Below are 12751 nucleotides of genomic sequence, written 5' to 3' on the forward strand. Positions count from 1 at the left end.
ATGGGTGGGGGCGGGGGCTGTACCGCTCACGCCCCCTCCCCCCTTCACCTTGTCCTCCATCCTGCTTCCCCTCCCCACCCGCTCCCTCCGCCAGCCAACCCCTCCTCTCCGCCCCGCCCTTTTCCTTGCCCGGGGCGGGGGCGCGCGCTCCTCTCGCGAGATCCTGCGCCCGGCCCGGCGCTCGCGGCGGGGAGGCAGTTGGCGGCTCGCTCTCGCTGCGCAGCTCAGGGCCGGACGCAGCCAGCGGCGCCTCCCCTCCCCCCGCCGGGACCCCCCTCCCCCTTCCGCAGCCTGAAGATGAGCTTCCTCTTGTGAGTGGCCGGGGGGCTCCCGGGGCGAGGGGGGGGGAGCCTGCCCCGGGGCGGGGGTCTGCTCGCTAGGCGGCGGGGGTGGGGCCGTGAAGAGGTTGGGGAGCGGGGAGGAGAGTTGGGGGTGGTCGGGGGGGCGGGATCTGTAGCCCGTGGGGTAGGAGGGGGGATTCGGGGGGGGGAGAGAATTGGGGGTGGTCGGGGGGGCGGGATCTGTAGCCCGTGGAATAGGAGAGGGGAATCGGGGGGGGGGAGAGAATTGGGGGTGGTCGGGGGGGCGGGATCTGTAGCCCGTGGGGTAGGAGGGGGGATTCGGGGGGGGGAGAGAATTGGGGGTGGTCGGGGGGGCGGGATCTGTAAGTCCGTGGGGTAGGAGGGGGGATTCGGGGGGGGGAGAGAATTGGGGGTGATCGGGGGGCGGGATCTGTAGCCCGTGGGGTAGGAGGGAGAAGATCGGGGGGGGGACCTGTGAAGAGGTTGGGGGGGAGAGAATTGGGGGTGGCCGGGGGGGCGGGATCTGTAGCCCGTGGGGTGGGGGGGGATCGGGGCAGACCTGTGAAGAGGTTGGGGGGGAGAGAATTGGGGGTGATCGGGGGGCGGGATCTGTAGCCCGTGGGGTAGGAGGGGGAAGATCGGGGGGGGACCTGTGAAGAGGTTGGGGGGGAGAGAATTGGGGGTGATCGGGGGGGTGGGATCTGTAGCCCGTGGAATAGGAGAGGGGAATCGGGGGGGGGAGAGAATTGGGGGTGATCAGGAGGGTGGGATCTGTAGTCCGTGGGATAGGAGGGGATGCTCGCTAGGCGGGGGTGGGACCTGTGAAGAGGTTGGGGAGCGGGGAGGAGAATTGGGGGTGGTCGGGGGGGCGGGATCTGTAGCCCGTGGGGTAGGAGGGGGGATTCGGGGGGGGAGAGAATTGGGGGTGGTCGGGGGGGCGGGATCTGTACTCCGTGGGGTAGGAGGGGCAAATCGGGGGGGAGAGAATTGGGGGTGATCGGGGGGGCGGGATCTGTACTCCGTGGGGTAGGAGGGGATGCTCGCTAGGCGGGGGTGGGACCTGTGAAGAGGTTGGGGAGCGGGGAGGAGAATTGGGGGTGGCCGGGGGGGCGGGATCTGTAGCCCGTGGGGTGGGGGGGGATCGGAGCAGACCTGTGAAGAGGTTGGGGGGGAGAGAATTGGGGGTGATCGGGGGGCGGGATCTGTAGCCCGTGGGGTAGGAGGGGGAAGATCGGGGGGGGACCTGTGAAGAGGTTGGGGGGGAGAGAATTGGGGGTGATCGGGGGGGTGGGATCTGTAGCCCGTGGAATAGGAGAGGGGAATCGGGGGGGGGGAGAGAATTGGGGGTGATCAGGAGGGTGGGATCTGTAGTCCGTGGGGTAGGGGGGATGCTCGCTAGGCGGGGGTGGGACCTGTGAAGTGGTTTGGGAAGGGGGGGGGGAGAACTGGGGATGATCAGAGATCTGTAGCCTGTGGGGGAGGATGTGGGGGGGACCCGTCAAGAGGTTGGGGAGCGGGGAGGAGAATTGGGGGTGATCGGAGATCTGTAGCCTGTGGGGGAGGAGGGGGAGGATCGGGAGGGAGACCTGTGAAGAGGTTGGCGGGGGGAGGGAGGAGAGTTGGGGGTGATCAGGAGGGCGGGATCTGTAAGTCCGTGGGGTAGGAGGGGGAAATCGGGGGGGAGAGAATTGGGGGTTATCAGGGGGGCGGGATCTGTACTCCGTGGGATAGGAGGGGATGCTCGCTAGGCGGGGGTGGGACCCGTGAAGAGGTTGGGGAGGGGAGCGAGGAGAGTTGGGGGTGATTGGAAATCTGTAGCCTGTGGGGTAGGAGGGAGAGGATCAGGGGGTGGGACCCATGAAGAGGTTGGGGAGGGGGGAGGAGAATTGGGGGTGATCGGAGATCTGTAGCCCGTGGGGTAGGAGGGGGAAGATCGGGGGGGGGACCTGTGAAGAGGTTGGGGGGGAGAGAATTGGGGGTGATTGCAGGGGGTGAGGTCTGTAGCCCATGGAATAGAAGGGGGGAATCGGGGGGGGAGGAGAATTGGGGGTGATTGGGGGGGTGGGATCTGTAGTCCGTGGGGTAGGAGGGGATGCTCGCTAGGCGGGGGTGGGACCTGTGAAGTGGTTTGGGAAGGGGGGAGGAGAACTGGGGATGATCAGAGATCTGTAGCCTGTGGGGGAGGATGGGGGGGGACCCGTCAAGAGGTTGGGGAGCGGGGAGGAGAATTGGGGGTGATCGGAGATCTGTAGCCTGTGGGGTAGGAGGGGGAGGATCGGGGGGGGGCCTGTGAAGAGGTTGGTGGGGGGAGGGAGGAGAGTTGGGGGTGATCGGGGGGCAGGATCTGTAGCCCATGGGGTAGGGGGGATGCTCGTTCGGTGGGGGTGGGACCTGTGAAGAGGTTGGGGGGGAAGGTATCGGTGGCCTGTGGGCTGGGTGGCCCTTGGCATGGGAAGCGGCATGGAGTGGGGGAAAGGGGGTTGGTGGCTCTCGGCCTGGTGGGGAAGGAATCCGTGACCGGGGGGGGGGGGGGGTTGCAGACCCTGCATGTAGGGCAGGTGCCATGTGTGAGCAGGGAGGGTTGAGAGGAGGATTGCAGAATCCAGCCTGAAGCCCCGGGTGCAGGGAACAGGGCTGTGACCTTTGGCACCGGGTAGATGTCCTCTATCATTCAGGTTTGACCCTGCTGCTCTAGGGGAGATGCTGGTGTAACGCCGCAGACCCCAGTCGTGGGTGGGTGGGTGGGTGGATGGAATCAAACCCGGGACCTCTGGAGCTTAGTGCATGAGCCTCTACCGCATGAGCTAAAAGCCAACTGGCTGTTCGCTAAGGCTGTAGAACAAACTCATTCATCTCTCTCTCTCTCTAAGTGGTCTCAATGCCACTAGATGGGACACACACCACACAGTGTGTGGGTTACACTGGCATGGTTTGAAAGCTTGATGTGCTCAAGGCAGAGGCCTCTGTCATGTGCAGGGTGAACTCCACTGAGTCCAGAATCTGCACCGTTAGCATTTCGCCGTTGACTCAGGCTGTACCAGGCAGTTAGTAGGACACGCATATGAGCCAAACGAGCTTGATTTGCCAGTGTATTGCTGGTAGTACCAAAGCTTTTGCACCAAACTAGTGTGTTTATTTCCATCATAGGGTTAACAGCAAAACTTTGGGCCTGATTCTCCTGTCACTTGCACTGGTGTAAATCACGGGTGTAAGCAAGAGAAGAATTAGCCCCCTGTTCATGGTCAACAAAGGCAAGTGGCTATTGCTGTTTAAGGATATCTGGATTCACCACTTTACATTCTGATAACCTGATTTTTCTGGCTATTTGTGTACATGGCCCCCTAAATTGCCATGTATTATTATTATTACTGCTACTTGTTGTTTGTATTGTAATGGCACCTTTGAGGCCCCGCTCAGGATCTGGACTCCAGTGGGATAGGCGCTATTTGTCAGAAGAACCTGGTTTTATAATTTATAAAATTTATATAATATATGTTTTTCTTTGTGTCCTTTCTGCTCACAAAGGGTCTGATTCAGCAGCTCTTACTTGGGTGGACTAATGTGCACAAATAGATTCATTGATTTCAATGGGACTGTTCTCATAAGTACTATTCAACATGAGAAAAGCTCCCGGTATCCAGCCCAAACGTGTAATTGACTGGTAGTCTGGATCATCATAGGTATGTCCAGGAAAATATAGATTTTTAACAATGAATTAGGGCCATTTCTGCTGAACAGCATGCTGGGCTTTTGAAGGTGATGTTCATAATTGTTTAAAAACGGGCTGGAAAGGAGAGGTAACTATGCTGGGAGTTAGGGTGATCACTATAGCCTTTGATCCTAGGTAAAGGATTCCTGTATGATTATTGTTTTTTTGCAGTATGGTCTGTAACGACACTTGTATTTTTTGCATATACTCAATGTGGTGTGGTTCTGTAGATAACTATTTTCTATAATTATTTGGGTTTATCTCTCCATCAGCAAATCTGTCGTGCTAATGAACATTGTATTACATGAAACAGTTACTATTAGAGAAGGACTGGCTAAAATGGGTCAGGGGAACCTAGGTAGCCAGGACTCTTAGGTTCTAATTCCAACTTTGACCAGTGATTTGATATATGACCTTGGACATGCATTAACCTATCTATTCCTCAGTTTCCCTATTTGTAAAATGGGAATATTTACCTGCCTCACAGGGTGTTGTGAGATTAAATTGTTGGTAACAGACTGTGAACTCCTTGGCTGAAAGGTACTATAAAAGTTTTTTTAAAAATTGTCATGCAAAATATTCAATCATACTTTAAACGCATTGCCAATGAGTTGACTGATGTAAATAATTGCATGGGGCAGCATCCTATAATCCTCACTCACATGATTATTCTCACTGAAGTATTTTCATGTCTAAGGACTACATTCATAAGCATTTCATGGTCAGGCCCCAAACTTGAAATGAAATCTAATTGGTTAAATATCAACCACATTCTGTTCAGTGTTTCTTACAGTAATTCATGTCATGTGGTTGTATGGTATGGTCTTGTCATGAAAATTTACCAGCCCAGGCACAAAATCTGCTCACCCTGCTCTTTTACCAGAAAGGTGATAATGAAAAACATAATGTCACTTGCCAGGAGCAAGGAGAATTCAGCAAGGCTAGTATAGTACACAGATAAATGTTCCGTTAGATGTTTAATAAAATATGAGAATATATAGTCTTTGGAATTAAAAGTTCCACTTTGAAATGTAGAACTACTATTGACAACATAATTGAAAATCCGTATCTGTTCTATCAGTGGCAGTCGGTCCTCTAAAACATTCAAACCCAAGAAGAATATTCCTGAAGGCTCCCATCAGTACGAGCTCTTGAAACATGCAGAAGCAACCTTGGGAAGTGGTAATCTTAGACAAGCAGTTATGTTGCCAGAAGGAGAGGACCTCAATGAATGGATTGCAGTTAACAGTAAGTCCTTAGAAAAAATAACTGGCTGCATACTTGAGAAAACTGTGTATTTTAAAGCATCTTTTCACACTTACAAATATTGACTGGATACTTCATTTTTAGATTTATCGACTGTCAGTGGGATTTTGGCTCCTAAGTGCCTAAATCCCTTCTGAAAATGTGATTTAGGCTCCTAAATTGGTTAGGCGTTGTGAGGCTGTGTGCAGCAACACTTACATACCTGAAGAATCTGAGCCTAATTCTTTTGAGGGGAGAGGGATATTTCCAAACCAATATTTCTCTGTTCATTTTATTTTTGCTTTTTGTTTTATTATATTGGATTATTAAGCAAACAGTAACTGTCACAGGCTTCAAAAAGAACGTTAGTGGTGCCTAGAACACGTGTCACATTCTCACCGTTTAACTCTTGGTTTATGCTCAGATGACATTCTGTCAGGCAGGAATGTGTGTGATGGAAGCTTGTAGACACACTCCATATTTTCCAAGACATGTACCATATAAGCATAGTATCTTTTGTACATAATATGAACACTGGATCAATTTTGATAATTTAAAACTATTAATAAATGTGGATTAATTTTTATTTAATAGCAGTTTAAGTAATCTTGTTGTTCAACTACACTAAAACTCCTATCTTGACTAATTCACTGGCAACACGAGTGTCAATTCCAAGCTGGACTACAATGAAACAATTTAAACTAGACTTCCCCTTTTTAAAAGGGTTTCCAGGTATAGACTAATCTATACTAATATATTCTAAGAAATTTTAAGTGGCTGTTCTCAAACTAAACAAGAAAATTATATACAGGCTATCTTTAGTCTGAAAGTGTCTGCCTTAAATTGTAAGGAGCACATTGTAATACCCGTGTTTTACTAGTGGAGTAATAATCAGTGCAAGGATTGGGGTTTTTTTTTTCTGAGCACTCCTTTAGGACTAGTGGTTAGAAAAAGATTACTGATCCTGAAAATGTTTGCACTGGTCTTCAAACTAAAGACTTTGCAAGTCATTTCGGCATGATTTTAGCATGTGATATTTTACCACTACACTTACAGATTAATGCTGACTCCCCGTATTGTTTGCAAGCTGGGGAGTCTATTTTCAGATGTTAAGACATTGGTTTTCAGCACTCTAAGGTTTTGAGCTTGGCAGCCACTACATGGCTTTCCCAAAAGATTGAATTCAACCAAGGGAAATTGCTCACTAGACTTAAATATTTTAGTGAAATAGGACTATGGTGTTCCAATTAAAAAAAAAAAGGTCAGATCAAAATGGCTAGAGAATAGAAATCTTCACTCTGAAAAGGTTGTTACTGGCAGTGTGATGCAATACAGAATGAAAACCACTTTTCTCTGAAACTGATGTGTTGTGTTCACACTAGTGATGATGGTATTTCCATCTGACCAGATAATCCACCAGAGAAGATAACATCAACATAAGTCTTTAAATTCCATGTACACTTAAAGTTGATGTGTTATCTTTACAGCTGTGGATTTCTTCAATCAGATCAATATGTTATATGGGACCATCACAGAATTCTGCACAGAAGCAAGCTGTCCAGTGATGTCTGCTGGACCAAGGTAGGAAACTCACTGCAGTAGACCAGTCGTAATATATAAACAGGGGTAGGTCACAAATATAAAAAAAACATGCAACATTAATGGAAAAAGAACAGATAATCATTTGGTGTTTTATTGCCTCATTGTCATGCCCCTGTGAATATTTCCTATCCCCCCACATACAGCACTGCAAAATTGACAAGGTGCATTTTGGGGAACTTTGCGTTCTTGTGAGCTGTTGGGTACTGGTGCTGTCAGAGGGAGGTTGTTGGACTTAGAGATATCATTGGTTCAATCTGGTGTCTTTAATACTGTATATTTACACAGGAGTGAAGGATGGGTCACAACATTATCTCTGTTGGTCTGAAGATCACAGAGATTCCTGTCATATTCATGATCCAAATATATTGATTCAGTGAAACTTTTTTTCAAGAAAACATTTTGTTTTAAAGCACCTTAGTTACTTACAGAACTGCATATTAATCTATTGATCAAGAATCTTTTTTTAGATTATTCACATGTGTGAAGAATTTACTCAGACCACTTATGCTGATTTTGAAAACTAAAAAACAATTGTTTTCACTTCATTAACACCCACCCACAGCATCTAGGCTCTGTACCTGGGGGTAGAAAAAGTCATAAATTCTGTCCAGTGACCTCACCCGGCAGAGATGGATGGCTGGAAATAGGGGAAGCTGAATGGTCATGATTATACTGGTTCAAAACAGGAAGGAGAGCCTTCACAGGAACTCCAGACTTCTTTCAGAAGAATACAAAACATATATGAGAAACTCAGCAATATAATAGACTACTTACTTTGTTGTCACAAACATTAATATATCGAGCCCAATGCTGAATATCTCATAAAAACCCTTTGCTTTATTTGGACTAGGGACTTTTGTAGTAACATGCTCCATTTTTTAATTTTTTTTTATTATTATTATTATTTAATTTGGTGTAGGTTGTGTTTTCCATGCCAAGTATACACAGTATTCTGAATTCTTGCAGCGGTAATGGACTCTTGTTTTGTAGCTTCACACATGTCCACAAAAACTTCCCATGCACTCATAAAGCATTGTGGTTTTTAGCAGCACAGGATCAGATGTGTTATCTACTGGAGCAACCTAATAATGCCAGTTGTTCTGTGGAAAGGGTCTAGTCATCTCAAAGGAAGGCTCATATATCTTTTGCGGTGGGAAAGGATATGCTCTTGTGGCAAAGTGTTGCAGGCAGTAGGTCTGATGTCTTGTGGGGGTAAAGAGAAGTACGTAATGGGTTTGAATGCACATGAGAGTTGTCTCATATTCAGATGTGTCTAATATGGCAGGTAGCACATATAAAGCATCTCTTTCGGGGCAGAAAGAAACAAGTTTCACTACAGTTTTTTTTCTTCCAGCAGTTTACTGCAAACACTGACTAGATTGGAGCTTAGTGGCACATGCCACAGCTAGGTATTCTGATTGTGGCATTTCTTCTGGAGGTGTAGAAGATTTTTGTTCACTATAGTCAGCAAAGACTAATGAAAGTTTACAACTATGACTCAGTGAAAAAGGAGTCTGGCTGACCTGCAGTATTCAATGTAAAACCGTGTCCTATGATTTTATTTTATTTGTTAACTGGTAATATCTAGGCTTGAAAGTTTTAGCTTAGAAAGTTCCTGTTTCTATATTTGGTGTGCTTTCCTTTCAACACTTCCTGTTTGAACTGGAACACTTGATGTCTGCTTTTAGTTTGACTGTTGGGGTTTGTTAGCGAGAGAGAAACTTCATATGAGTAAAGTATGCAGTTTTTCCAAGTTTTCTGTGTAACACTGCAGAACTCAGATTGCTTTCTTGGAGACCTACTGTCAATTCCTACATAAAGGTTTGGGTGGTCCCTTGAAATTACTTAGATCACAAAACCCTGTGCATCAGTCTCAGACTCAGGGTTTTAGATGTACTTTTGCAGATGTACAGTCTTGCTGATGTCTTCAGAGCTTGAATTGCCTTTGCTCTCCTTACTGGAAGCCAATGGAGGGACGTATGATTCATGATCAGCAAAAGGATGTTAGCAGCAATAGATACTGCATATAATTCCTCAAACTAGTTTCCTCAACATTCCCTGAAAACAATTTTTAAAATGGGACTCTAGCTGCCAGCTTTAACTTAACGTTTTTTTTTAAAATATATAGAGGTCACTTTCTTCAGGATCAAAATTATTAAATTTCACTCATTACAAAGTAACTGATGATCTGAATTAAAACACTTCTGTTGTGGTAGCACCAAAGGCCCCAGTCTAGATTTGGACTCTTGTGTGAGACACTGTAGAAACACAGATAAAGGAACAGTCCCTGCTGTAATGAGCTTACACTCAAAGGCTCTGGATTCCTCAAACAATTAGCTATGTGTTCAACTTTAATCAAGCGATTCTATAGAGGTCTGCTGTATGGTTTTCGTTGCAGGATCAGGGCCTGAACGTTTTAAATAACTTCTTTAACAAATGATGCTAAAGCATTTAGCAAAACAACATCCATTTTCCTGCAAATGCTTTTCCTGAATAGTAGTCCACTGGACTTTAATGGAATTAGTCATACTTTATATTTGCATGTATAAAGGCTTCAGTATTCAGCCCTAGGTATATTGTAATAAGACTTAAAAAAAAAATTCCCTCAAATGTTTATAGAGCACCAGTTCCCTTGTGAATTATATAGGTCCTTGCAAGCCTTCAAGTGAGCCAAATTCTCACTGTACCCTATGGGATTCCCAAGCACAAAGAGCTTGTACAATCAGACCCCAGATAGATGTTTTTGTAATACTGGCTAAATCCTAATGAGCTACACTCATGACTCTGTTTTTCCTTCCATCTCTAGCATTCAACAGTTGTGGTCAGTTTCTGCTTGGTAACTGCAGGATAACATGCCAAACTTATAACTTCTTTCCTTCTCCTACAACCAGTAATCTATCTATCTATATGGTTTGGTCAGCTCATCTTCTTGTTCTGGCTCAGCTCGCTGGCTACTGCTTGCTACCGCATCTGGTCTGAGCTGAGCTTTCTTTGTTCTCATGGTGTCAAGTATCAGAGGGGTAGCCGTGTTAGTCTGGATCTGTAAAAGTGGCAAAGAGTCCTGTGGCACCATATAGACTAAGACGTATTGGAGCATAAGCTTTCATGGGTGAATACATCCAGTGAAGTGGGTATTCACCCACGAAAGCTTATGCTCCAATACGTCTGTTAGTCTATAAGGTGCCACAGGACTCTTCGCTGTTTGTTCTGATGGATGCCCGTTTAATGAGGAATATAGTACATAATACAGTGCCTTCTAATTGTGATTTTTTTACATGTACCTTCAGTTCCTCCCCAAATGCCTTTTTGACTAAAATTTTCTTCTTTTTTCCAGTCCCAAACGATTTTTGCATGGGGGTGGGGTAAAAGGGAACTTGGAAGACAGTCAGCTAGGCTGAGCATGAGAACACTGGTGAAAACTACAATTAAGGCATTTTTCAAATGTGCTTTTTTAGCATGTTGGAATAACTCAAATGGTTTTGGTTTAAAATTTAGCACATCTCTCAGCCACAGAAAAGATTCACTCTTCATTTTGCCAAGTTTTGGAAAAATGTAAGAAATAAAGATGCATAGTATTTTCCTTCCCGATTTAAGGGCACACACAGCGCAGTTATGGGTATACACCATTTTTGGATATTCACATACAGACTTTGATCCTCTGGACCCTCCTGTATCCTGGCAGCTGTCTGTACTGAACTAGTCGTTCTGGTTGCCTTCTTCCCTTCCCTCCCACCAATGGCGGGCAAGATTCAGAGTTAATGTGAGTTTATTGATGATGTGTGAGATCATTGACTTAAATGCTGAATGGGCAGACGGAACGGGTGTATTAGGAAAAGCAACCAACAGAATGCTTTATATTAGACAGTCTTACACACTCCTCTCCTAGCTTCTCAATGCATACATCCCACCAATGTAACTTTTCATTATCTCTGAATTTTGCCTAGTATTAGAGGGGGCCTGGAAGGTGGGACACGCCCTTAAAATTTTCAGCTTCCTATGCTATGGGTTATTCATCCCAGAATCCACTGTGTCCAGAGTGGATGCTTTGAAATGAAAAGCACTATGGCTCATTAGAAAGACTGCCAGGACAGCTGGGTCTCAGTGCCTCTAATTTCACACTTCATTTCACACTCTGAAGTACACTCCCACAGAGTGTAGGAAACATAAGTTGCATAAATCCTGTAATAAACTCATTAGCACTCTCCCTTTAGTGATTTTTGTTTAATCTTATTACAAAATTAAACTTGTTCTGGGGTATCGTTAAGAGTTTAAAATGTCAGAAACCAGGAGCATAAGAACATAAAAATGGTCACAGTGAGTCAGACCAATGGTCCATCTAGCCCAGTATCCTGTCTCTGACAGTGGCCAGTGCCAGGTGCTTCACAGAGAATGAACAGAACAGGGCAGTTTTGAGCGATCCATTCCTTGTCCATCCAATCCCAGCTTCTAGCAGTTGGAGGCTTAAAGACATGTGAAGCATGGGGTTGCATCCCTGACCAACTTGGCTAATAGCCATGGATGGACCCATCATCCATGAACTCATCTAATCCTTTTTTGAGCCCAGTTATGCTGTTGGCCTTCACGGCATCCCATCATAACAAGTTCCACCGACTGACTGTACGTTTTGTGAAGAAGTAATTCCTTATGTTTGTGTTAAATCTGCTGCCTATTCATTTCATTGGGCGACTCTTGGTTTTTGTGTTATGTGACAGAGTAAATAACACTTCCTTATTTGCTATCTCAACGCCACTCATTATGTTGTAGATCCCAATCCTTTCTGTTTTCCTCACTAGGATTGAATTTCCAATTTTTAAAAGGCCTCTAATTGCTTCTTTTAGTCTGTAGTTTTGTCTAGAAATGGTGGTATTTTTTTGGTCCTCTTACTGTTTTCTTTTATTTGAGGTATACATTTAAAAATACCATAATAGAGGCTCAAACTAAAGAATCTCCATGCAGTTTGCAGGCATTTCCCCCTTGCAACTGCTCCTTTTAATTAGCTTCCTCATTTTTGTGTAGTTCCCCTATTTGAAGTTAAATGCTGCTGTGGTGGGTTTCTCTGGCCTCTTTCTCCCCTCAAGGATGTTCAATTTATGCCAGATGAGGATCTGGCCCTATATCTTTAATGTGATTAAATTTATGTAGCTTCATTGACTTCAGTGGAGCTATGCCAGTTCACACTAGATGAGGATCTGGCCCATGATTTCCATGTCAAATGTGTCACATTGCACATTTAAGACATTAAAGTTAATTCTACACACAGAATCATAAAATACTACATATTCACAAAGTACCCTGGTTACATTTAAAGTTGGGACTCTGTCTTTGACTCTGTTACTGCATATAGAACGTCAACTATAATGCAGTATTCATTGTTACATATACTTCTACCATAACTCAGGAACGATGGGTTCAAGCCCAAAGAAGCCATTATGAAATATTAAAGGCAATGCTATATCAAATGATTCAAATAGCAACTGGAAATAGGGAATGCTGGCTTTTGTCCCCAGCTTGGACTTCTCGGGCAAGCTATTTCATTTCTCTGTGTATCAGTTTACTCCAGCTTTTTAAAAATCTTTACCTTCCCAATAGATTATAAAGAAAGAGAACCATCTTTATTGCGTTGCAGTGGCTTCTGGCCCAGACCCTTCACTCCAGGGCAAGCAGGACAAGGGATTGCTGCAGAGGCAGATCACTTAAACTTTGGAAGGGGAAAATGGGACCTCTCTAGTACATCTCCTCATGGCAGCTCAAGCAGCATTATTAATTGGCTCTAAAGGGAGCTGTGGTCAGCTCTCCTCAATTGCACAATCGCCACGTTGTACGCTTTGTGGAAACAATAGGAAGTGGAGACTCTAAACCGTAAGAAAAAGAAACTAACACAATTGTGTATAAA

General features: G+C 45.7%; 1 protein-coding gene across 1 annotated transcript in view; it reads left to right on the top strand.

Annotated features, from left to right (window-relative positions):
- The window catches only part of MOB1A (MOB kinase activator 1A), a 26006-nt gene continuing 13255 nt past the window's right edge, over positions 1 to 12751 (top strand). The window contains exons 1-3 of the mRNA XM_073325108.2: positions 1 to 311; positions 5093 to 5259; positions 6744 to 6837. Coding sequence (XP_073181209.1) covers positions 1 to 311; positions 5093 to 5259; positions 6744 to 6837 — 572 coding nt within the window. The remainder of the gene's footprint in view (positions 312 to 5092; positions 5260 to 6743; positions 6838 to 12751) is intronic.

This window comes from Lepidochelys kempii, chromosome 26 (genome assembly GCF_965140285.1).
Source record: "Lepidochelys kempii isolate rLepKem1 chromosome 26, rLepKem1.hap1, whole genome shotgun sequence".
Lineage (NCBI taxonomy): Eukaryota > Metazoa > Chordata > Testudines > Cheloniidae > Lepidochelys > Lepidochelys kempii.